Below are 25,175 nucleotides of genomic sequence, written 5' to 3'. Positions count from 1 at the left end.
CAGTGGCACTTAAGTCAATTATCTACCTCTAACTTTGTAATTACTGTGACTTAGTTGTCTCCTCTGATATTTACCCGCTTAAACATATAAAATACAGAGATTTAAAAATCAGACCAGGACAGGGATGCCATCTCCACTGAGGAGAAGGAGGCCATCGCCCCTGTGGGATTGGCTCTGATGGGGGAGAAACCGCCAAAGAGAAGAGAACCGCTCTACCCCAACGGTTTTGGGGCCTGGCAGCTAGAAAGCGACTGGAAGCTGAGCAAGATGGCAGCTCTACTTTTTGCCCGTTGTGGGAAGGCTGTGGACCCCGACCCAGCCCCAGGGCCTGTGGAGTTCTCGTCATCCTCTCGCCTCAGGTCTGGAGGCCGGCGAGGATGAGCTGTCCGCTTCTGCCTGTCCTCCACCTTAGCCCCCGCCCCCAACACACACACAGACACGCCCAGACAGCTTGGGCGATGGTCTGGGGCCAAGGCCATGTCAGGGCTCTGGAACGCTGGCTTCCTGATCCCAAAGCATCATCCGCCACTGCCCCTCAAGCAGAATCGTCTCGAGGTCAGCTGGTCCATTCCGGACTGGCATCAGAGCCTCTGCTGCTTGGCTGGCAGGGGAGGAGGAGGCAGAGAAGGAAACAGGGGAGGAGGAAGAGACGGTGCGGCAGCAGAGGATAAGTACCCTCTTCCCTTCATCTCCCGACTCCTCCTCCTTTCTCTCGCCCTCTCCTAGTTTTCTCTCCCCTTTCTCTGATCTTTCCCCCTTTTTTCTCCCCTTCCTCCCCCTTTTCTCCCCTTCCTTTCCTCTCTCTCCCTCTTCGCTCTGTCCCTCAAAGTCCTGATCACCGTGCTCCTCCTCCAGTTCACCCCCATGGCCAAGAAATTAAAAGTTGACACCCCTCGGCCAGGGTCTAAAGCAGGGGTGGCCACATGCAGCTTCTCTTCGATGCCATCGCTCATCCTTCACCCGACCGCCCCGCCTTCCCCCCCCGCGACACCCTGAAATGCCCGCTCACTGTCCCAGTTCAAGGAATTTCTTTTGATCTGCACCTCTCAGTCACGTCACGTTTTTGGTTTTCGGCTCTTCAGTTCACGAAGCTTGGCCACCCCTGGTCTTAAAGGCCACCTGAGTGATCAAGAAGAAGCAAACGTTCTTGAGATCTCTTGTCAGCCGGCCCCCAAGCTTCGCTGAATGCTTCTCCGTGTTCTCATAAAACTGCAGCTTTGATATTTTCAAGTGTGATGACACATGACAACCTGGATAAGGGTGAGTGTACGCAGTGCTCAGAGTGCGAATTTAAAAATCCAAGAATGGAACCCGAGTGGAGGCGTGAAGTTTCCCCTGACTTTCTACCCCTCTGGACTGTAAGCTCCTTACGGGCAGGGAATGTGTCAGCTAATTCTGTTGTCGTGCACTCTCCCAAGCGTTTAGTACAGTGCTCTGCGCACAGTAAGCGCTTAATTAGTACCATTGATCGATGGATCGATCGAAGCTTGGAAATGTTTTCTCTGAAAACCAAACTTGGGGCTGAGAAGCATTTGGGTACGCCCTGGCCCTCTTTAAACCCTGAGTCTAACTCCACGACTTCTCCCCTGGTCCCGATCAGAAAATGGACCGCTGTCGTGTAATTGTTCTAGTATTTATCCAACATCCAGTACAGTGCGCTGTACGAAGTGTTTGGGTAGCACAGACCAGAGAAGTGACCAATTTGTTGCCCACAGGGAGCTTACGCTCCAACCGGGGAAGCAGATATAAAAAATTTACAAATTGAGTAGTCGAAATAAATAATTGATGACACGATTGAATAAACATACATATAAAAGTGCTGAAGGAAGTCTGTTACCGGACTGATCTCCAGCTGGAGAAAGGCCAACAGCTCTATCTTGTTGTGGCAATCTGAAACCCCAGCTCAAGAGCATAAATTGTTGATGAGACCAAGGCTTTCAAACTTCCTTTTGCTCTGATAGGCTTTATTTCTAAACTCTTGGCAGAGCTAGCTGCGACTGGGGACAGGTTGTCCAAGGGTCATGGTAAGGCACATTTTGGAAAGAGCGTCGAGGTTTATAGTAGGACGGTGTACTTTAGAATTGCATTCGAAAAGGTCTGGCTGTTATGGGAAAAGTGTAGGGTTGGACTGGCTTGGAAATCTCGATATCCCAGCATGAACAGTTGAGAGTTGGGGTGGGGGCGGGATTTGAAATGGGAGTGGACGCTCTGCTGCTTCCCCCCCACCACTTTGAAATGCTCACACCAGGATTTCTGCTTGCCCCAAGCTCTAAGAAAATAAGGAGCCACCCAGATCCAGACCCACTTGGGCCATGGGTCCACTGGGGTTTTCCTAGTGTCCAAGTTGGGCAGGCAGGCCCCGGAAAATGACAGGGCCATCGCCTGCCAATCATCAAAATGGCACCGCGTCCCCGGGGTTGTCCCTAGGAAGGTGTGGGACCCAGGACAATTAACCTGACCCAGGCCCTGTTCAGAGGAATGGGCGGGGGGAGGGAGGGGATTAAAAGACCCACGTCTCCCCTTAAATCTCTCCCCGTGTGTTGCCCTTCCCTCTCTTCCCCGCCCCTTCACTCGGGGCCACTGTTATGGTCGCCCGTCCTTGTAAGTGGGATTCCAGAGTGCTGCTGCTGTTTGGGGCTTTAAGGGAGAGATAACCAGCAGCAAAGTGGCTTTCACTGCACTGGAAGCACGCTGTTTGCAATGTATTTCCTTTTGAGGTAAGTAAGTCCTCCCTACCCCCCAGTAACCCTTGCTCTGCCCTCTACAATCATTGATTCAATCAATCAATCAATGGTATCGACTGAGCGCTTACTGAGTGCAGAGTCATTTGTTAAGCGCTTACTATGTGCAAAGCACCGTTCTAGGCACTGGCGAGGATACAGGGTATTCAGGTTGTCCCACGTGGGGCTCACAGTCTTCATGCCCATTTTATAGATGAGGTCACTGAGGCACCGAGAAGTGAAATGACTTGCCCAAAGACACACAGCTGACAAGCGGCTGAGCCGGGATTTGAACCCATGACCTCTGACTCCCAAGCCCCCTTAGAAAGTACAATACACCAGCTTACAATCTTCAGGGAGAGACGGGCATTAAAATAGATCGGGGGAGGGGAAATTGTAGAAGATAAGAATATTCACGTTTAAGTATTGTGGGGTCGGGGTGAGTATCACGGCGCTTAAGGGCTACACAGCCAAGTTCATAGCTGACACAGAGGGGAGGGCAGATAGGGGAAATGAAGGGCTTGGTCTGGAAGGCCTCTTGGAGGTGATGGGATTTTAGGAGAGTTTTGAAGGCGGAGAGGGTGGTCACGTGTTGAATTTGAAGGAAGAGGGAGTTCCGGGCCCAGGGGAGAACTTGGGCAAGGGGTCGGGAGCGGGGTAGATGAGATCGATGTACGGAGAGTAGGTCGGCGTCGGAAGAGTGGCGTGTGGCGGGATAGGTTGTAGTAGGAAGTGAGCGAGAGAAGGTAGAAGGGAGAGGACTGATTGTGTGTCTTAAAGCTGAGGGAGAGGAGCTTCCGCCTGATGCAGAGATGGGCGGGCGACCACTGGAGGTTTTTGAGTGGTGGGGAGATGTGGACTGAATGGTTTTTGAGAAAAATGATCCGCTCTGCAGAGCGAAGTGTGGACCAGAGTGGGGAGAAATGGGATGCAGAGAAGACAGAGAGGAAGCTGATGCCATAATCAAGGTGGGAAATGATGAGTGCTCGCATCAGCCTAGTAGCAGTTCGGGTGGAGGGGAAAGGGTGGATTCTAGAGATGTCGTGAGGTAGAACCGACAGGATTTTGTGACAGACCGAACGTACGGGTCGATTGAGAGAGACGATTCGAGGATGACGTTCATATTACAGGCTTGGGAGACAGGGAGGAGAGCGGTGGTGTCTACGGGAATCGGAAAGTCTCGGGGAGGATGGGTTTCGCGTGGGAAGATTAGAAGCCCGGAACCGCCTGGAGGCTTGAGACGAAGCGCAAGGTCCCGAGGGCCTGTTGCGGCCTGGACCTTCCCAGTACGTGCACCCTGGAGATATTACGATGACGACGCCGTCTCCTGTCACCCACGGCGGATGAGCCTCGGGCCGGTCTCGGAGACCCGGGGACCGAGAACCTGGACGAGGGAATCGATCGGCGCCCCGGTTTGTGCCACTGTAGGTTCGGGCCGGGCCACGATGCCCCTCGCACTGCCTCGTCTCTGCCAGTCACCATCCTGCCACGGCAGAGCGGGCACCAAGCAAGTAGTACGGCGGGGATATGCTGTGCTGCCTATCCGAGAGTTTGACGTTCAAAACCCACCCTTCACAGCCACAGTAACCCAGCCCAGTGGCGATGCCGTGCTAAGGAGCCACAGACCAGCGGGCGGTGGACCACCTCGGTAGCCGCTTTGGTCTCCCCCCACGAGGGCCAGCTCTTGCCCGGATTCCTGCTGAGCCTGTCCACCCCTAGGTGATTTTCCAGAGGAAGAAACCTTCCCCTACTGATGACCCGGCTCCTCCAGGCACTCTCTTCCTTCTGGCTGTTTCACCGGGGAGCTCTGGAGGGGGAGACATTTTATTACATGATAAATAATACTAATGGTATCGGTTAAGCGCTTACTGTGTGCCGAGCACTATTCTAAGCGCTGGGGGAGATACACGGTAAGCAGGTTGTCCCACGTGGGGCTCACGGTCTTTAATCCCCATTTTCCAGAAGGGGTAATTGAGGCACAGAGAAGTTAAGTAACTCGCCCCAAGTCACGCCGCTGCCAAGCGGCGGAGCCGGGATTAGAACCCACGACCTCCGACTCCCAAGCCCGGGCTCTTTCCACTGAGCCGCGCTGCTAAACAGGCTAGTAACTCCAAGGGGTTTGATCTACCCTCCGATAGCAATGTTAAAGCCCTTAAATTCTTGTACTCTCCAATACTAGTAGAATACCGATGGTGGAAGGAATTGAGGAATTATGCGGGCAGGGTTGGAAATGCATTGTTTTGTCATAACTCATTTTTTCAGTATGCCTTTCGGCTAGAATGTTGTTAGAGAAGTAGGGAACATTCATTCGTTCATTCATTCAATAGTATTTATTGAGCGCTTACTATGTGCAGAGCACTGTACTAAGCGCTTGGAATGGACAAATCGGTAACAGATAGAGACAGTCCCTGCCCTTTGACGGGCCTACGGTCTAATCGGGGGAGACGGACAGACAAGAACCATGGCAATAAATATAATCAAGGGGACGAACATCTCATTAAAACAATAGCAAATAAATAGAATCAAGGCGATGTACATCTCATTAACAAAATAAATAGGGTAATGAAAATATATACAGTTGAGCGGACGAGTACAGTGCTGAGGGGATGGGAAGGGAGAGGGGGAGGAGCAGAGGGAAATGGGGAGAAAAGAGGGTTTAGCAGCGGAGAGGTGAGGGGGGGGGGGCGGTAGAGGGAGCAGAGGGAGAAGGGGAGCTCAGTCTGGGAAGGCCTCTCGGAGGAGGTGAGCTGTAAGTAGGGTTTTGAAGAGGGGAAGAGAATGAGTTCGGCGGAGGTGAGGAGGGAGGGCGTTCCGGGACCGCGGGAGGGCGTGGCCCGGGGATCGACGGCGGGATAGGCGAGAACGGGGGACGGTGAGGAGGTGGGCGGCAGCGGAGCGGAGCGTGCGGGGTGGGCGGTGGAAAGAGAGAAGGGAGGAGAGGTAAGAGGGGGCGAGGTGATGGAAAGCCTCGAAGCCTAGAGTGAGAAGATTTTGTTTTGCGCGGAGGTCGATAGGCAACCACTGGAGGTTTTTAAGAAGGGGAGTGACATGCCCAGAGCGTTTCTGCAGGAAGGTGAGCCGGGCAGCGGAGTGAAGAATAGACTGGAGCGGGGAGAGAGAGGAGGAAGGGAGATCGGAGAGCAGGCTGACACGGTAGTCTAGCCGGGATATTACGAGAGCCCGTAACAGTAAGATAGCCGTTTGGGTGGAGAGGAGAGGGCGGATCTTGGCGATATTATAAAGGTGAGACCGGCGGGTCTCGGTGACGGATCGGATGTGTGGGGTGAACGAGAGAGCCGAGTCAAAGATGACACCGAGGTTGCGGGCCCGAGAGACGGGAAGGATGGTCGTACCGTCCACGGTGATAGGGAAGTCAGGGAGAGGACAGGGCTTGGGAGGGAAGATGAGGAGCTCAGTTTTGCTCATGTTGAGTTTTAGGCGGCGGGCCGACATCCAGGTGGAGACGTCCCGGAGGCGGGAGGAGATGCGAGCCCGAAGGGAGGGGGAGAGGACGGGGGCAGAGATGTAGATCTGTGTGTCATCTTCGTAGAGGTGATAGTTGAAGCCGTGAGAGCGAATGAGTGCACCGAGGGAGTGTAGATGGAGAACAGAAGAGGACCCAGAACTGACCCTTGGGGAACCCCAACAGTTAGAGGATGGGAGGGGGAGGAGGAGCCCGCGAAGGAGACCGAGAATGACCGGCCAGAGAGATAAGAGGAGAACCGGGAGAGGACGGAGTCCGTGAAGCCAAGGCGAGATAAGGTGTGGAGGAGAAGGGGATGGTCGACAGTGTCAAAGGCAGCTGAGAGGTCAAGGAGGATTAGAATAGAGTAGAGAAGTAGGGAACGTTCAGTGCCGGAATGAACGTCTTGGAACGCGTATCGGAATGGGTGAGTTCTACAGGGTGAATTTTCCTTAACGCGGGTTTTGCAAGAATGCCAACCCTGCGTTCTAGGCGAACTGGGTGTAAAATAAAATGCAGTCGTGACGATAGACCTTTACAACTCGTTCTGCTCTGTGATTCTGTTTTATTCATTAACTTCACAAGTGTCATAAAATAAAGCGTGTTTTTCTCAGCGATCTATCGGTAGTATTTCTTGAGCATCTATTGGGTGCAAAGCATCGTACTAGGTGCTTGGGAGAGAGTATTAGAGATAAAAGTCATATTCACTGACTTAGAAATACCGAAGCACTGTTAACGAACATTTTAATAATCGGTGAGAAGTTGGCACTGAAACGAAATTGGCAGTAATCTGTGTCCCTCTGATGGGAAATTCGCCCAGTGCTAGATTACCTGAAGAGTAGGGAACTGCTGGATCTGACTGTTGGACTCTAACTGATGTTTTCATTTTTCAGGGTAATTCCCTTCTGTGTATGCCCAATGTTCTCAAGGTGTACTTGGAAAATGGACAGACCAAAGCTTTCAAATTTGAGAAGAACACTTCTGTGAAGGTATTTTGATTTGATTTTTCATCTTTTCCCCCCAGAGGGTTTTCCAGCATGAGAAGATTGAGCTGGAGAAATCATTCTATATTGCCTTCATATCGTGAAAATGAAATGCTAGTTTAAAAGAAAATGGCATAAATACGGGTGTAGCCTTGGATTTACGGACCTGTGGGCAAAGAAATAATAATGTTGGTATTTGTTAAGCGCTTACTGTGTGCAGAGCACTGTTCTAAGCGCTGGGGTAGATACAGGGTCATCAGGTTGTCCCACGTGAGGCTCACAGCTAACCCCCATTTTCCAGATGAGGCCCGGAGAAGTGAAGTGACTCGCCCACCGTCACCCAGCTGACGAGGGGCAGAGCCGGGATTCGAACCCATGACCTCGGACTCCCAAGCCCGGGCTCTTTCCACTGAGCCACGCTGCTTCCCTCAGCAGCAAAGAAACAAGAGGGTTGGAGATTTAAAGGATATAGGAGTCCGCTACTCTCAATTCAGATCCTGGTCGGCTCGGAAGTGACAGTGACGCTAGTAAATTATGCCATCTGTTAAGCGCTTACTTTGTGCCGAGCACTGTTTGAAGCGCAGGGGTAGATTCAGGTTAATTGGTCAGAGACCGTCCCGGTCCCACGTGGGGCTCACAGTCAAAGAAGGAGGGGGAACAGGTATTTAATCCCCATTTTACGGATGAGGAAACCGAGGCCCAGCCGAGCTAAGTGACTTGCCCGGGGTCACACAGCAGGCAAGTGGAAGAGCCAGAATTAGAACCCAGATTATCTGCTACCCTGGCCTGTCCCCTTTACACTAGACCACGCTGCTTCCCCTTGTGCCTTTGTGTGACTTAGGTGAAAAGCGTTGGTTGATGTTATCCCGGGGATTTCGGGGCAGCCGGTGCTAACTGCTAAATAAAAACCTGGGTACCTGTTAAGCGCCTACTACGTGCAAAACACTGTTCTAAACGCTGGGGGAGGGGGATGCAAGGCGATCGGGTTGTCCCACGTGGGGCTCACAGTCTCCATCCCCATTTTCCAGACGAGGGACCTGAGGCTCAGAGAAGTGAAGTGGCTTGCCCCAAGTCACCTGGCTGACAAGCGGCGGAGCCGGGGGATTCGGACCCCCGACCTCTGACTCCCAAGCCCGGGCTCTTTCCACTGAGCCCCGCTGCCCCTCTGTACCGCCGTACTGCGCGTTTGCTACCCTTACTGGGAGTCGTAACGTAGAGGGTGAAGGCTGAGCGGGGGTGTCGGGATTTCTTTCTCTCTACTCTTCCCTAGAGACTGTGGCTACCGAACAGGATTGGAAATCGGGAGGCCTCAGTACTGTGGGAAACCACCATCTGCTTTTAATAATAATAATTGCGGTATTTGTTAAGCGCCTACTCTGCGCCAAGCACTGGTCTAAGCGCCGGGGGCGACACAAGGTCGTCGGCTTGTCCCACGGGGGGCTCACGGTCTTCGTCCCCATTTGACAGATGAGGGAACTGAGGCACAGAGAAGTCAAGTGACTTGCCCAGAGTCACACAGCTGACGGGCGGCGGAGCCGGCATCGGAACCCAGGACCTCCGACTCCCAAGCCCGGACTCTTTCCGCTAAGCCCCGCTGCTTCTGTGATCCGTTTTTCGGTCTGTGATACTGGCCGTTGACCTACCCACCTTCCCGTTATAGAGATCGAGACACCCTAAACTTGAGAGGGCTTAAAATCCTCACCGGGCAATCAATAAGTGAACCGGTCGTATTTACCGTACTGAGCGTTTGGGAACGCGCAATATAAGCCGAGTCGGTCGACGCGTTCCCTGCCCACAGTGAGCTTATAGTCTAAAAATTCATTCAATAGTATTTATTGAGCGCTCACTCTGTGCAGACCACTGTACTAAGCGCTCGGAGTGGACAGTTCGGCAACAGATAGAGACAGTCCCTGGCCAGTGACGGGCTCACAGTCTAATCGGGAGTTTACAGGCTAGTGATAGGGTCTTCTGAGAATAATAATAATGATGCTGGTATTTGTTGAGCACTTACTAGGTGCCAGGCACTGTATTAAGCGCTGGGTTGGATGCAAGCAAATGGAGTCGGACGCAGTCCCTGTCCCACGGGGGGGCTTACGGTGTCAATCCCCATTATACAGATGAGGGAACTGAGGCACAGAGAAGTGAAGTGAGTTGCCCAGGGTCACACAGCAGACGAGAGAGCATCTCCCCAAACAGAAGCCTGAAATCGTAAAAGGTTCTAGGGCCTCCATCGGAGAAATGAAGCAGCGTGGCCCGGTGGAAAGATCGCGGGCTTAGGAGTCAGGGGTTCTAATCCCGGCTCCACCGCCTGTCAGCTGCGTGACCTCGGGCTGGTCACTCCGCTTCTCGGCGCCTCGGTTCCCTCGTCTGTAAAATGGGGATGAAGCCTGTGAGCCTCACGTGGGACAACCCTGCATCTCCCCCAGCGCTTAGAGCAGCGCTCGGCACATAGTAAGCGCTCAACAAATACCAACACTATTGTTGTTAGAAATAGCCCGCGGCAAAAAGCGTGTCACTCCTCGGTCTGACTGAACTTCAGTTGGTTCAGGAATGGCTAGTTGGACTCTCGGTGGCTTATTAGTAAAGGTATTTGTCGAGTGCTATCGGCTGCGTCCGACAGACGCTCCAAAGACGCCGTGGATGCTTGGGAAAGTAAGACCGAAGCACTGGACGTGTTCCCGGCCCACGGGGAACTTCCAGTCTAAAGGGAGAGACAGACGTAACTACTGATAGGGTGATCAGAATAAATAAATGGACTGTAAAATCATACATACATGGATAAGTGCCCGGGGGTGATTTTAGACACGTGAGCACTCGAGTTGGCCGATGGCTTGGCCGCTAGGGAAGCCTCGTGGAAAGAGACCGGGTGTGGGAGTCAGAGGACCTGGGTTCTAATTCCAACTCCGCCGCTGGCCTGTTGCGTGACCTTGAGCAAGTCACCGCACTTTCCCGTCCCTCGGTTACCTCATCCGTGAAATGAGGTGACTCCCCCCACCCCCGCCCCGGCCCCCCCGCCTCTAGACTGTGAGCTCTTTGGGGGCAGGGAGTGTGTCTGTTTATTGTTGCACTGTACTCTCCCAAGGGCTTAGTACAGTGCTCTGCACACGGTAAGCGCGCGCTCAAGAAATACGATTGAGCAGATGAAAGGGGGTTAAGACTGCGTCCAACCTGATCGTCTTTTTCCTACCCCAGTGCTTAGAAGAGTGCCTGACACACAGCAAGTGCTCAACAGATAGGATGATTATTCTTATCGACGTGACTTGGAGGGGGTTGGGAATCAATCAAGGAAGACTTGGGGGAGGAGGTGGGGTTTTATGGGGAGAGGGGGAGACCTGTGGTCTGCTGGAAGCAGCCGCACGGCGTAGTGGATGGAGCCCGGGCCTGGGAGTCAGGAGGTCGTGGGTTCTAATCCCGGCTCTGCCGCGTGACCGGGGGCAAGCCGCCTCACGCCTCTGTGCCTCAGTTACCGCGTCTGGAAAATGGGGATGGAGATTGCGAGCCCCACACGGGACAGGGACTCTACCCAACCCAATTTGCTTGTACAGAGCGATTGTGGTATTTGTTAAGCGCTGACTATGTGCCAAGCACTTTTCTAAGCACTGGGGTGGATGCAGGGTCGTCAGATTGTCCCACGTGGGGCTCGCAGTCTCAGTCCCTATTTTACGGATGAGGGAACTGAGGCGCAGAGAAGTGAAGTGACTCGCCCAAGGTCACACGGCAGACAGGTGGCGGAGCCGGGATTCGAACGCGCGCCCTGTGACTCCCAAGCCCGGGCTCTCGCCACTAGGCCGCGCCCCAGAGCTCGGCGCGGTGTCCGGCGCGTAGTAAGCGCTTAACGAAAACCGTCATTATTACTAGGCAGGGGAAGGAGGTGGTTCTGCATTGGCCAAAAATAAAATTGTATTTTCACATCACTTTTTAAGTCGATTCCAAGCGATTGTGGTCATACAAAAATTGTTCGCTCTTTCTCAACTTATTTTAGTGCTTTTTTAGACTTATTTTAGTCTTTGCTATTTTATTTTGTTTTATTTTGGGCCATGGCAGCCATGGGCAAGCCGACTGCTTCTTCACTCTTACTTCATAGCGACTTTGGGGCTCTGTACCGGTCCAGGGACACAACAGACACCAGGTAGGGGAACCACATAATAATAATGATAATAATAATTATAATGGTATTTGTTAAGCGCTTACTATGTGCCAAGCACTGTTTTAAGCGCTGGGGCCGATGTGAGGTAATCAGGTTGTCCTACGTGGGGCTCACAGTCTCCATCCCCATTTTTCAGATGAGGTAACTGAGGCCCAGAGAAGTCAAGTGACTTGCCCAAAGTCGCACAGCTGACAAGTGGTGGAGGCGGGATTAGAACCCACGACCTCTGACTCCCGAGCCCGGGCTCTTTCCGCTAAGCCACGCTGCTTCTCACTAAGCCACGCTGCTTCTCCACAAGTGACAGCCACATCTTGTCACACGCGGAATGACGGTCCTTCGATCATCATCATCTGCAGGTGGTGGGAGGAGGTAAAGCAATAGCCTTGACTGCCCAGGTTTTGGACGGACCATCGAGGGGTTGGGGAAAGAGCAAGATGGCAGGTTTCCTCCAGGTCACCCCACCGTCCACCCTCCGTCGCCCCCGTAACCGCTCCGATCCCCCGCCCCCCCCCCCCACCCCCGACCGTTTCCAAGACCGGGAGGTGGGACCACTGTCTTGTTTTCTCCCGCTGCCCGTCAGTGACATTTCTCGGGTTGTCCTGAGCGTCTTCATCACCTCTTTGGCCATCTGGGTGTAGGAAGCGTGGAGGTAGAACGGGGAGAGAAAGGAAATATTGCCAAACGAGCTAACTAGGGACACTTGGTGCACTCTCCTCCACCAAGAGGGAACAGGTTGGAAGAGATCGGGCGAGATCATATCGTTGTTATTACCGACGTTTATTAAGCACTTAACGATATGCAAAGTACTGTAGTGAATCGATTCACGCCCGTTCCCCGTACCGCAACCTAAAGGGAAGGAATGCAATAAAAAACCACAGTTAGAGCAAATTAAAATTCACAATCCAGAATATCCACATTAAACGATGTAATAAAACGGGCTTAGGAGGGGACGGTACCTCCATCCCTCACTGCTCAAGATAAACAGGCCCGAGTGAAAAAAACCCGCCACCTTCCCACTGTTCCAAAAGATGGACGGACTCGGCTCGGTGGCGTTTTGTCGGAGAGGGGAAGCAGCTCCTCCGTGGACCTGGGGAGTGTGGGGAGACCCCCCCCCCCCCCCCGTTTCTCTTCACCCACCACACTGTCTTCCCCCTCCAGGAATAACTGTGGTATTTGTTAACCGCTTACTACGTGTCCAGCGCCGTACAGAACACTGGGGTAGATAGAAGAGAATCAGGTTGGGCACAGTCTAAGTGGTAGGGGGGACGGGCAATGCCCATTTTGCAGATGAGGAAACTGAGGCACAGAAAAGTGAAGTGACCTGCCTGAGGTCACACAGCAGGCCAGTGGCAGAGCTGGGAGTAGGAACCCAGGCCCTCTGCCTCCCAGGCCCGTGCTCTTTCCACGAGGCACACCGCTTTCCACAGGAGCCGAAACGAAAGTAGCGCTCATTAGCTCTGTGTAAAATTCCTAGCCTAGGAGACCCTCTCAACTCACGTCAGGTAGATGAATCTTTCAACCCAAGTGAGTACTTTGAGAAAACAAAAAACCCACCAAGTCGCGTTAATCACATAAAATATTAAGGGCCCGTTGGCCGCCGAGTCGATTCTCCTGCCGTTTTTCAGCGTTTCCATCGTTTTTGTTTCCTTTCACTGCTAGGACATCATCCTCACTTTAAAAGAGAAGCTTTCCATCCACAGCATTGAATATTTTGCCCTTGTCCTGGAGGAGCAGTATAATATCTCCAAGTTACACCTTCTCCATGAAGATGAACTGATTGAGCAGGTGAGTCAGGGCTTAAGACCGCACGAACGAAACGAGGCTACCGTCGCGCTAGAGGGTACGTTTGAAAAGCGGCCCGAGAGCTCGACTCTGATTCTAATCTGCGTGATCCTGTAGCTTCGAGCAAAACTCGAAGCCGTTGGTCAGCCGATCAGCGGTAGTCGTTGGGTGAACGACGATAATGCCCGTCGGGCACAAACTCTGTGCCGAGCGCTGTTCTAAGCACTGGGGAAGATACGCGTCAGTCAAGTCGGACACGGTCCCTGTCCCGCACGGGGCTCACGGTCTCAATCCCCATTTTACAGATGAGGAAACTGCGGCACGGAGAGGCTGAATGATTTGCCCGGGGTCACACAGCAGACAAGTGGCAGAGCTGGGTTTAGGGCTCTGTTCCTCTGACTCTCGGGCCCCGATCTTTCTGCTGGTCCGTGCTGCACTTTTGCAGAGCGTTGAATTAAGCATCTGGGAATATACAGTAGAGTTAGCACACACCATCTGTGAGTACGCACCGTCTGTTTGCCCCGGAGGTGGCATAATGCCACCACCACCCTTGTGTCGTGGGCGAGTGTACCTGGTCTGGGAATCCAACCCGAATTTCTCCCTTGAATTCTCCCTACGCTCCCCGAATCCTCCCTTTACTTCTACCACTCCTGAACTCCTGTCCGATTCCAGTCCAGCCCCTGAGGTTCAAGTCCATTGCTTGATTTTTTAAAATTCTTTTCAAGTTTTTCTTTTTCTTCCTTTAAGCCAAGGAAGCTGCTTAACGGTGTCTTTCTTCAACGTTTTAGGTGGTACAAAAGAAAGAGTCCTATGACTATCGGTGCCTCTTCAGAGTGTGTTTTGTCCCCAAGGATCCACTGGATCTCCTGCAAGACGATCCGGTCGCCTTTGAGTACCTTTATCTGCAGGTGAACAGTAGATTCAGCACCGTGTATTTTCCAGATATTTCATGCGCATAGTTTATTTGATCCATGAGATACTCCTGTGAGTTAGAGCGACGTCGTGAACCTCTTTATATGTGAGAAACATTGGAGCCCAGTTAAATTTGTCACTATCTCTCTCTCTCTCTCACACACACACACACACACACACACACACACATCTCTACAGCTATTCTCGGTTCTCCAAGAGGTTGCTCCGGGTCATTAGATAGGATTCATGTGGCAGAGTCTTCTGGTGAGCCAGGTTTGAGATTGGCCAAGTCCCACTCCCGTTTGGGATAAGCAGGGTATCCCTAAAAAAGGATGCTCCGAGATTCAGGGTCCCGCGGAGTGTTCCCGTCGCCCCATCGGCCAGCAAGCAACCGATATCCCGAACCCCCTCTTTCCGTAGCGCTTTTGGGGGTAAAGGAATGGCATGTCCTGCTGGCAGTGAGACCTGAGCTTGAATTGTTCTTTTAGGAGCGACGAGAGGAGCTGTGAAATCGGTGAGGGGCTTTTCAGCGATTTGCTCCGAGGGATATCACAGCCATCTCACTTGCACCCGATAGGGACGGGCCTTAGGTCGGAACCAGTCGAGGACAGGGACGCTAAAAACTCGGTCGGGTGTGATAAAGGAGGTACAGCAGTGGCAGGTTCCTTGTCTGGACCTCTTCTTCCACTCCCAACCTTCCTATCCCCTCCACCACCTCTACTCCAGCTGCTGCTGAGGAAAAGGTTTTCCTTGGGAAGAAGGAGAATCTGGTCTTTTATTTCGTTTTTTAAAAAAACAAAAACCACCCAGAGAAGCCGTCCATTATAAACCCCCACTACTTTACTAGATGAAATGTTCCTGCTGAGCCAGGCGGGATCTGCCCTGAAATATCTGCTCATGTTGGTTCCCTCCTGTTTGTTTTACCCACCTAACAAAAAAAAACCCCAAAACCCCCAAAACCCACAGCTCCAACGTAATGCATTTTGCATTTGATTTTAACCCTTTTATTCTGCAGGTTTCCAATGTTCTGTAACATGGTAGCTTGGTTTTGCATTATCTCCACTGATTCTCTGACTCATTCCTGGAACGGGAATGCGATCTTCTGATCTCCCTCCAACCGCCTCCCTGTCTGGAGTTGCTTTCATAGCCCGTGCTCTTTCCACCAAGCCGCGCTGCTTCTCCGGGGCTCTCAGTCTAAGTAGTCAATCCCCCTTTCACGGTTGAGGAAATGGAGGCACAGAGAAGTGGAGCGACTTGCCCAAGGACGCACAGCAGGCTTGTAGCAGAGCTGGGATTAGAACCCTGGTCCTCTGACCCCCCCGGGCCCCGGCTCTTTCCACTAGGCCACACTGCTTCCCTGAAATGCGGGGAGCTTCTGAGGACGTGCAGGCTCCTCTCTCTCGCCGCCTATTCCCTGCAATTTAAAGGACAGCGTTGGCAGTTTCGAGGAGAACGTTAGCTTCACAGGGGCCCAGGCTGCGGCTACGTTGCTAAGGACGAGAGACGCCGCCGTACCGGGGAATCAGTCGAGGCCCCCGTACTTAACCCGGCCCTGGCGACGGTTTGCGCAGAGCCATCCTGACTCCCCCGCCGCGTGGGGCCCCACGTGATCAGCAGCAGGCGATGAGAGAGATGGTTGATCGGAATTGGGCCGTTGGCTGCTTTTTCACACCGTTGTCGGATATGGCGTTCACATCTGCTCTGGGAAACCCTGAAGCTTTTGCCTGTTTATTCTCAAATATGAGCGTGTGCATTTAGCTTCTTATCAGAGAACCGTTTAATAGGGTTGGGTTGGGAGGGCCTGGTATTTCAACAGACAGACATGGATGGTGGAAGATGTGCAGGCTAATTGGAAAGGGAAAGGGAAAAGATTAGCCACGGAACTATTTGAAGAAATGGAAATTTCGGGGCCCTCGTCTGCTTAAGCTTCAGCTCTATCGTATCGCTTTCACATTTTAGCTCCACCCCACGCCCCTCCTTACAGGAATAAGGTATGTGGGTGCTGTTTCCCCACCCCCCCAGGATCAAGGCTGGGACTCTCCAACCAGCCCCCATCCTCCCAACTCCCCAGAATCGCAGACTCGCTTGTGGTTTGCCAAAAGCACGCTGATTTCAAGGCCTCCCCGTGAGGGAGAGACGGAAAGCCTCAGCGCTGTCCTACCCATTTGCACTTTAGCTCCTCCCCAAGCCCCGTGCTTAGACCAGCTAATGAGCTCATGAGGCTGGATTCAATCCCTGTCCCCCATGGGGCTCACAGTCTTAATTCCCATTTTACAGATGAGGTCACTGCAGCACGGAGAAATTCGGCGACTTGCCCAAGGTCACACGGCACACAACTGGTGGAGGCGGGATTAGAACCCAGGTCCTTCTGACTCCCAGGCCCGGGCTCTAGCCACTAGGCCATGCTGACAAACCTAACAGACACTGCTCCTTTGCCACAGTATACAGGAGGCCGATCTTTTCTTACCCAGCCCTAGGAGTCCAGAGACATCCTGAGCCACCGATGGAAGGGCGAAGAGGAAGCTGCCTCTAACGCGAATCCACCAGATTAAAGCAAGAACCCAGGGCCCCCTGCTAGCATCCTTCCGACATCTGCCCGCAGTTAATGCAACGATTCCAATAATTAAGTGGAAACCAGTGAACTGTATTAAGTCACTGGGGATAAGAAGTGCCTAGAGACGGACCCGATCTCATCGGTAAAATCCACGAGAACCAAATTCATTAAGGTGGCAGAAGTCAAACAATTTAAATTCAAGGGCTACTGTTATGTCTAATTCATCCTATACCTCCGTAGAATAGGGCCCATAATAATAATAATAATAATGATAATAATAATGTTGGTATTTGTTAAGCGCTTGGAAAGTACAATTCGGCAACAGGTAGAGACAATCCCTACCCAGCAACGGGCTCACAGTCTAGAAGGGGGGAGGCAAACGACAAAACGAGACAAAGAGACGGGTATCGGTAGCATCAAAAGAGATAAATAGAATTAATGACAGATACACATCGTTACTAAAATAAATAGAATAATAAATAGGTACAAATATACACAAGTGCTGTGGGGCGGGGAAGGGGGTAGAGCAGAGGGAAAGGGAGCTCAGTCTGGGAAGGCCTGCCGGAGGAGGTGAGCTCCCGGTAAGGCTTCGAAGGGGGGAAGACAGTTGAGTTTGGCGGATGTGAGGACGGAGGGCGTCCCGGGCCAGAGCTAGGACGTGGGCCAGGGGTCGACAGCGGGTCGGGAGAGAACGAGGCCCAGCGAGGAGGTTAGCGGCGGCAGAGGAGCGGAGCGTGCGGGCTGGGCTGGAGAAGGAGAGAAGGGAGGTGAGGTAGGAGGGGGCGAGGGGACGGACAGCTTCGCTCTGATTCCATTTTCCACTTTCCCCCAGAACCTCAGCAAACCTCAGTAGACCTGTCTTAGCAAAGGTTCTGACTCCAACTGGCCCTGAAGTCTGTTGAGGTTCTCGTAAAGGTTTTACCAAGACAGATTCCGACCAAATCCAATAAGGGCAACAGATGTTTCTGGTCCCTCTTCTCCTCAGCCGGGGCTAACGGAACAAAGGCAAGTTAGATTAGATTTAGAACCGGGTCTTAGAACAGGATCCTGAACTCTGCCGCCTTTCAAGCTTTGGGATTAAACAGCAGCTCACCCTGATAGGGCATTTCTATGTCCTGGTTACTTTCTTCGTTTCAGAGCTGCAGTGATGTCCTTCAAGAAAGATTTGCCGTTGAAATGAAATGCAGTTCCGCTCTGCGTCTAGCGGCGTTGCACATTCAAGAGCGGATTTATGCCTGTGCCCAGCCACAGAAGATATCTTTAAAATACATAGAGTAAGTCCAATTCAGTCTTCCTCCTAACGTGGTGACCCGATTCCCTTGGCCCCGTGAAGAAGCCGTGAGTTTTACGCAGCGGGCCAACCGTAGACTTCTTCCCGCCCCTCAAGGATAACGCTTGCCCCACGCGGGCGGGGCTAAGTTAGCGGGGTAGGGTCCGGCTGGAACAAATCCGGGTAAGTCGGACTGGATTCAGAAGCTCGCCCCCCCTTCCACCGCCATTGCCCCCCACCCCCCGCACACACACACCAAAGCCTCTCGGGTTTGGGATCGGGGGAGGCCTCAGTGCCATGACTAGGATGCTGTCTTGGTATGCAGTAAATCTGTAGGCGTGCATAGCCGCTCCCTGGGCGACTGGGCCTGGGAGGCCCAGAAGCCTCCAGGAGCAATCACATACGTCAACCGCAACTCCCAGATGTGCACCCAGAACCACTTCTTGTTCAGGGCAGGCGTGGCATTCAAATGCTGCATTCCGGAGTCAGGCGTGGGGATGGGAGTAGGCCAGGTTTGACCAGGCCCCAGATTTCTGACCCTCGTAGGACTCTAACCCAGTGCAACTTGGGGAGAGGTCATTGGACTAGCGTGTCACCCTCGTCGCACAGCCCCAAAAGGGAGTATGCCCAAACTACATAATAACACTAATTAATAATTACGGTAGTTTGTTAAGTGCTGACGAAGCGCCGGGGCGGATACAAGCAACTCGGGTTGGACGCAGTCCCCGGCCCACGCGGGGCTCACGGTCTCAATCCCCATTTTCCAGGTGAGGTAACTGAGGCCCAGAGAAGTGAACTGATTTGCCCAGGGGCACAGAGCCGGACAGGTGGCGGAGCGGGGATTAGAACCCGTGACCTCCTGACTCCCAGGCCCGGGCTCTATCCGCTAGGCCGTGCTGCTACGTCGTTGTCAGGCAGAGCGGGCAGCTGCCAACGGAGACTCTGCCATTTGCAGAACTGTGGCATGAGAACGCCAACGTGAAAGCAGCACCATCAAACCACCTGCCGCTGATTTCCATCAGCCGTTTTCAGGCAGGCACCAAGTTATTTTTGTAAACTGACTGGGGCAGCGAGGCATTACATCTTGCTCCCAAAGTGGGTAGTGCGTTGTAATGAAGAATAGAAAAAGGAAGCACCGAGGTTTCCCTCTTCTCTGTCTTATCTGTGAGTTTCCCAAGCCCCTCAAAAGTCCCAGGATGGAAGACTTCCTTCAACTAGCCAACCTGTGTGCCTAGATCTGCACATCCGCATCGGCATCTGTTTGCCTAAAGCATTTGTGTATTTCCATGCGCCGGATCATTTCATTTAGCTACTGAAGTGCACAGGGAATACTGCGTGCTTTATAAAAATTCCTTTGGAATTTATAAAAATTCTCAGTGATGTGGGAGATCCTACCCATTCTTATTTTCTTTTCACTGGTAGAGGATTGAGGCCCAGATGAATTAGAAAATCATCCAAGGTCACAGGGTGAGTCAGCGGTGGACCCGGTAATAGAACTCACGCCTATTATTCTTGGCTCGATCTGTACTGGACCTCAGGTCGGAGGTCTGTGTGCCTATGGCCGATAAATGTTCCCCACCACGTAGAATAAATGGATTGACCAACCCAAAAAACTGCATAAGTACTTAATTCCTGAATAGCTGCTGATAATTACTGTGGTGTTTCGTACAAGTATGTCCTCCCCTGGAAAAGGAGTCCCATAATTACAGGCCCGTGGGAATAATAAGTACAAAGATTACTGAATATAATTATGCTCTCCGTCTGAGTAAAGTGCACTTTAAAATGAATTTGGTCATCTTCTGTGTCTTGCGGCAGAAAGGACTGGGGAATAGAAAACTTTATCTCTCCAACTTTACTCCGAAATATGAGAGGCAAAGACATCAAAAAAGCTATTAGCTTCCATATGAAGAGGAACCAAAGCTTGCTGGAGCCAAGACAGAAGGTAAAAGTCTATCCACTAAATCTGTCATTGGGTTCTGTTTAAGCACACTGAACTGATGGGTTTTATCATTAGTTTTGCCTCAGTCTCCACTGAGAGCTACTGTTCTTTAAAATAGTTTTCCTCCTGCAGTCATCTCACCCCTCCACGAACCCCAACCCACGCCTATTCTGCGTCTCTGCTGAAGGCCTAGCAGATGTATTCCCTGCTCTCCTACTTGGCGCTTTCCTTTCGTGGCACGTGTGCTGCTAAAGAGAAACGAGCGGCTCTCCTATTAAGCGTGTGGTCCTCTTCCTAGGCTGGGGCCCGAAGACCCCCTTTTGAGCAAACGGAGGCTCTCTTCTGTCAATGTTTTGATCTCCCTGCCTCTACCGACTCAGATTCCTAGAGTGGGTTCTCCGCCATCAGGCATACCACCGAGTGAATTGGAATATACCTGCAGGCCCCCATCGGAGTGAGAAGAGGCCTTACGGCCTAGCACTCGCCTGCCTCTGGGCACCTTTGGCTTAACATCCCCGGACGTCGAGTCACAGTTCTAGGGAATCCACTTCAGCCCAAAGCCACGCTGTGGTTATTCAAGGCCACCTGGCCCCGGCGATGCAGAGGACACTGGGAGGTTAGGTTGATTCTAGCACCCGGGTGTTCAGGGGGACCGGGAGAAACTGCCTCAACATAAGCCCCTTCCAAGCAGATTGGAATCCCAAGATGAAATGAGACCAGGGAGCCGGGTGAGTGGGGAGGTCTGGACTAAATCTGAGTTCCCAAAGAGGGATATTTAGTTTTAGAAAAGGAAACAGTGAAATATACAGACCGCAGTTAGAAGAAGTTGAAAAGGGCAGCTAAAAAAAAAACACATCAGAAAATCATCTTAGCAGCCCAGGTGAAACGTACACCCCAGAACGACGGCAATGGAAAGGGTGACCAGACAGAAACCCCGAATGGCTAACAGGCAGCGTAAAAGAGTTGACCGGTGGGGAAATGTCATCCTTTCGCCGAGCTCACCCGAAGGAGAACTGGAAAATCCGTAAAGAGTGGCAGAGCGGGAGCCAACGGGAAATTAGTTGGGCCAAAAAAGGAGTTTAAAGAGAGTCTTGCAAGGGGTTCCAAAGCCAAGAACAAAATATTCTTCAGATATATCAAAAGCTGGAATCCAAGGAATCAGAGGGGCTTTCGATGGTCTTGGGTCACAAGGGACAGTGAGGGATGACAAGGAGATCGTCAAGGTAGTCAGTTAATATTTTAGTTCACTCCTTACTGAGTGAGATATTAAGAGAGATTCCCACACTCAAATTGTTTATTGAAGCGGACGGTCAGAGGAACTGAATCAAATTGGGGTGATGCGACCGCTCGGGATGTCTTAAACCGAGTTGATAAGCTGGAAGTAGAGAGATCACTGAGACCACTTGAGAGTACTGAAGGAACTTGGGGGTGAAATTACAGAGCTCTTGCTACAAGAGTGTAAACCTCTCAGAAGACAATTAGATTGACACTGTACCTCCCATCTGCAAAAATGGTTCAATCCAGAGGTGATGCTAATTATGGACTAGTAAGTCTCACCTCTTCTCTTACGCCGCCGAGTCGTTTCCGACCCGAGCGACGCCACGCTCTCCACCTGCAGTCGTTCTGGTCGCGGATCCATAGGGTTTTCCTGGTGAAAATCCGGAAGCGGTTTACCACCGCCTCCTTCCGCGCGGTAAACCCGGGTCTCCGCCCCCGACTCTCTCCCGTGCCGCCGCCGCCCGGCACGGCTGAGTTTTGACTTGTAGCAGGTGGCCTTCCACTCGCTAGGCAGTGGCCAAGCTAGGAATGGACTGGGTAGGCCTCTGCTTGACTCTCCCACCCGTAGCCGAGGCTTGTAGAGGACCGGAAACTCTCCGGGTGTGACCGTGAGAGGGGTAAGTCTCACTTCTCTTCCTAGAAAATTAGTAGAATTGATTAGTAGGCTTAGGCTTGGGGCGTATTTGAAAAAACAACCTGTGCAGGAGAGACTACGTGGTTTCTTAGATTCACCTGTCACTGGTACTTATTGAAGGCTTTCTGTGTACCGAGCACTGTGCCAAGCACTTGGGAGAGTACAATATAATTGCATTAGTAGGCATATTCCCTAATGCACAGAGCCCAGGCCTGGGAGTCAGAAAGACCTGGGTTCCAATCCCGGCTCCGCCGCTTGTCTGCTGTGTGACTTAATATCTCTGTGCCTCGGTTACCTCATCTGTAAAATGGGGGTTAAGACTGTGAGCCCCATGTGAGACAGGAACCGTGTCCAACCTGATTACCTTGTATCCATCCCAGCACTTAAAACAGTGTTTGAAACATAGTAAGCGCCTAACAAATACCATTATTATTATTATTAGTATTGAGTTTACAGTCTAGAGGGAGAGACAGATATTCAAACAGATTATGGATCGGTACGTGAATGCTGTGGGGCTGAGGGTGGAGTGAGTAAAGGGTACAGGTGTAAATCTAAGGGTGAGGCAGAAGGGAGAGGGAGCAGGGAAAATGAGGGCTTAGTTGGGGAAATGGCTTCTTGGAGGAGATGTGATAAAGGGAAATCACGCCTCACTTTACTAGAGTTCTTTGAAAAGATCAATATGTATGTGGATAGAGAGAAACCAGTAAGAATAATAAAGTTAGAATTTTTTAATACGTTCTCCTCGGAGTCTTTCATCAAAACTGAGTAGCGGTGGGATTGGAGGGAATGTTCCAGCATGGATAGAAAACCGGGTAAAAGATGGAAAACCAAAAGGGAGGGGGAAATATCCACTTTCCACGAAGCAGTACAAACTGTGAAGGCCTCGGGCATCCGCGCTAGGATCGGTTGGGTTCAACATCAGTTAACCTGTAGAATTTTTTGAGCACCTGCCGTGTGAAGAGCACTGTACTAAGCACTTGGGAGATTACGTTAGAATTAGTATACACGATCCCCGCCTTCTAGGAGCTGACAATGTGGTGGTGGAAGCGGACACTAGAAATAATTTACAGTTCGGAGGAAGCATCTCTATATGTATGTAAGTTCTAACCCGGGGACCTGAGGAGATGTCAGTGCCCAAGTAATTAGATGGTGTGTAAGTGCTGAAGTGGTAAAATAATAATAGTTGCGGTATTTGTTAAGCACTCACTATGTGCCAGGCACCTTACTGAGCCCTGGGGTAGTTAGAAGCATATCGGGTCCCACGTGGGGCTCACAGTCTTAATCCCCATTTTACAGGTTAGGTAACTGAGGCACAGAGAAGTGAAGCGACTTGCCCCAGGTCATTCAGCAGACAAGTGGCAGAGCCAGGTTTAGAACCCAGGTCTTTGTGGCTCCCAAGCCGATGCTCTAGCCACTAGGCCATGCTGCTTCTTGTAGTCGGTGGATATAGGGTAGAGAGATAAGAGGATAATGAGGGAAGGCCTCCAGGAGGACTTCAGATTTCAGAAGTGCTGTAAAGATGGAGAGAGCATTGGGCTGGCAGCTTCGAAGGGGGAGAGAGGTCTAGGCAGAAGGGAGGATGTGAGCGAGAGGTCAGCGGCGGGAGAGACGAGACCATTTTCAGAAATAATTAGGAAGAGGGAATGTGCAGTGAAATCTCCAAGTTCGGAGAGGACACCGGGGTCTTTTAAGAGGTAAAATGCCTTGACATTATGGAGAGATCTCAGGAAGATCTCAATAAACTGAGTGAGGAGGCTGCAAAATGACAGATGAGCTTCACTGTGAGCAAAGCTGAGGTAAATTATCCAGGGGGAAATCATCCAAATTACAGCTGCCTGAAGGCTGGCTTGGAGCTCTTCGGAAAAAGACCAGGAAAGAGACGTGAAAGTCATCGTTGACTGTTCTTTAAAATCAATCCATCAATTAATAATAATCACGGAATTTACTGATGACCTACAGTGTTCGGGGCACTCTACTAAGCATATTGGTTTAAAGTGCAGTGGCAGCCAAAAAGGTTGGGAATCATCAAGGAGGAGAAAGAGAGCACAGCAAATGCATAGATTTGCGATCATATAAAGCCATGATACAACCACTACTGTGTGTTCTGAGGACCAAATTAAGGAAGAAAGACCTAGAAAGGGAACAGAGAAGCGCAACCAAGATGCTCAAGAGAATGGAGAAGCCTTCCGTAGGAAAGCAGACAGAAAGAGTTGGAACTCTCCAGTCTGGAAAGATGGAGACTGAGAGGGTAAAAGATTGAAGTCTTCCAAGTTCTGAAGACTGGGGTCAGCTCCTCATCCTCTTCACCATCCTTTTGGGTTGCCTCTGCACTCGGGTCTGTACTCCTTAAGAATTTTGCTACTCACCCCACCCCGGCACCATAGCATTTATGTACAAATCCATATACTGTGCTGCTTCCCCTATCTGGAATTTATTTTAATGTCGGTCTCCCCCACTGAATTCTCAGTTCCTTGAGAGCGGGGATCTTTTCTACCAAATTGATTGTATTGGACTCTCCCAAAAGCTTATTTCAATGCTCTGCACGCAGTAACATCTCAATAAATACCACTGACTGATTAACTGATTGATTGGCTGTAGAGGAAAAGAAGTTAGGGATGTTCGGTGAATAAGAGTATCAATGTCAAGGTGGGTGACCATCGCACCGTTTTTTGTTGTGGTTTGTTTTGTTTTACTGGTATTTAATAGTACTGACTACGTGTCAAACAATGTTCTAAACACTGGGGTAGATACAAGTTAATCAGTTCAGACGCGGTCCCCGTCCCCCATGGGGCTCACAATCCAAGGATCGAACCCCCATTTGACAGCTGAGGAAACTGAGGTACAGAGAAGTTAAGTGATTTGCTCAAGGTCACGCAGCAGGCCAGTGGCAGTGGCAGAATTAGAACCCAGGCCCTCTGACTCCCAGCCCCGTGCTCTTTCCACTCATAATAACGACGATGGTATTTATTAAGCGCTTACTGTATGCCGAGCACTGTTCTAAGCGCTGGGGGAGATCCAAGGTTATCAGGTTGTCCCAGGTGGGGCTCGCAGTCTTCATCCCCATTTTACAGATGAGGTAACTGAGGCACAGAGAAGTTAAGCGACTTGCGCTCCTGCTCTGTTCTTCCACACAACTGTCTGCTGGTCTATAGCACCACAGCACAACCTCAGCACTATGCTGCAGTTTCTGTGGCCATAGATCAGTCAATCAATGGTATATATTGAGTGCTTATCGTGTGCAGAGCACTGTACTAAGCACTTGGGAGAGTACAGTGCAACAGAGTCGTCAGAGACGTTTCTTGGACACAAGGAGTTTATAGTCTGGGAGGGAGACAGACAATAATATGACCGAATAAATTACGGATATGTACAAAAACGCAGTGGGGCTAAGGGTGGAGTGACTATCAAGTGTTTAAAGGGTACAGATCCAAGTGCGTAGGTGATGCGGAAAGGCCAGGGAGGAGGGGGAAAGAGGGCTTGATTGGAGAAGGCC

The 25,175-nt window shown here is 51.4% G+C and overlaps 1 protein-coding gene across 2 annotated transcripts in view; it reads left to right on the top strand.

The window, feature by feature from the left end:
• The window catches only part of FRMPD1 (FERM and PDZ domain containing 1), a 215,217-nt gene that overhangs the window by 173,669 nt on the left and 16,373 nt on the right, over positions 1-25,175 (top strand). For both annotated transcript variants that reach the window (XM_029055232.2, XM_029055236.1), the window contains 5 exons: positions 7,077-7,172; positions 12,973-13,098; positions 13,884-14,003; positions 17,699-17,835; positions 19,647-19,773. In XM_029055232.2, coding sequence (XP_028911065.1) covers positions 7,077-7,172; positions 12,973-13,098; positions 13,884-14,003; positions 17,699-17,835; positions 19,647-19,773 — 606 coding nt within the window. The remainder of the gene's footprint in view (positions 1-7,076; positions 7,173-12,972; positions 13,099-13,883; positions 14,004-17,698; positions 17,836-19,646; positions 19,774-25,175) is intronic.

This window comes from Ornithorhynchus anatinus, chromosome X5 (assembly GCF_004115215.2).
Source record: "Ornithorhynchus anatinus isolate Pmale09 chromosome X5, mOrnAna1.pri.v4, whole genome shotgun sequence".
NCBI classification, from domain to species: Eukaryota; Metazoa; Chordata; class Mammalia; order Monotremata; family Ornithorhynchidae; genus Ornithorhynchus; species Ornithorhynchus anatinus.
This window is presented reverse-complemented; position numbering and strand designations above follow the sequence as displayed.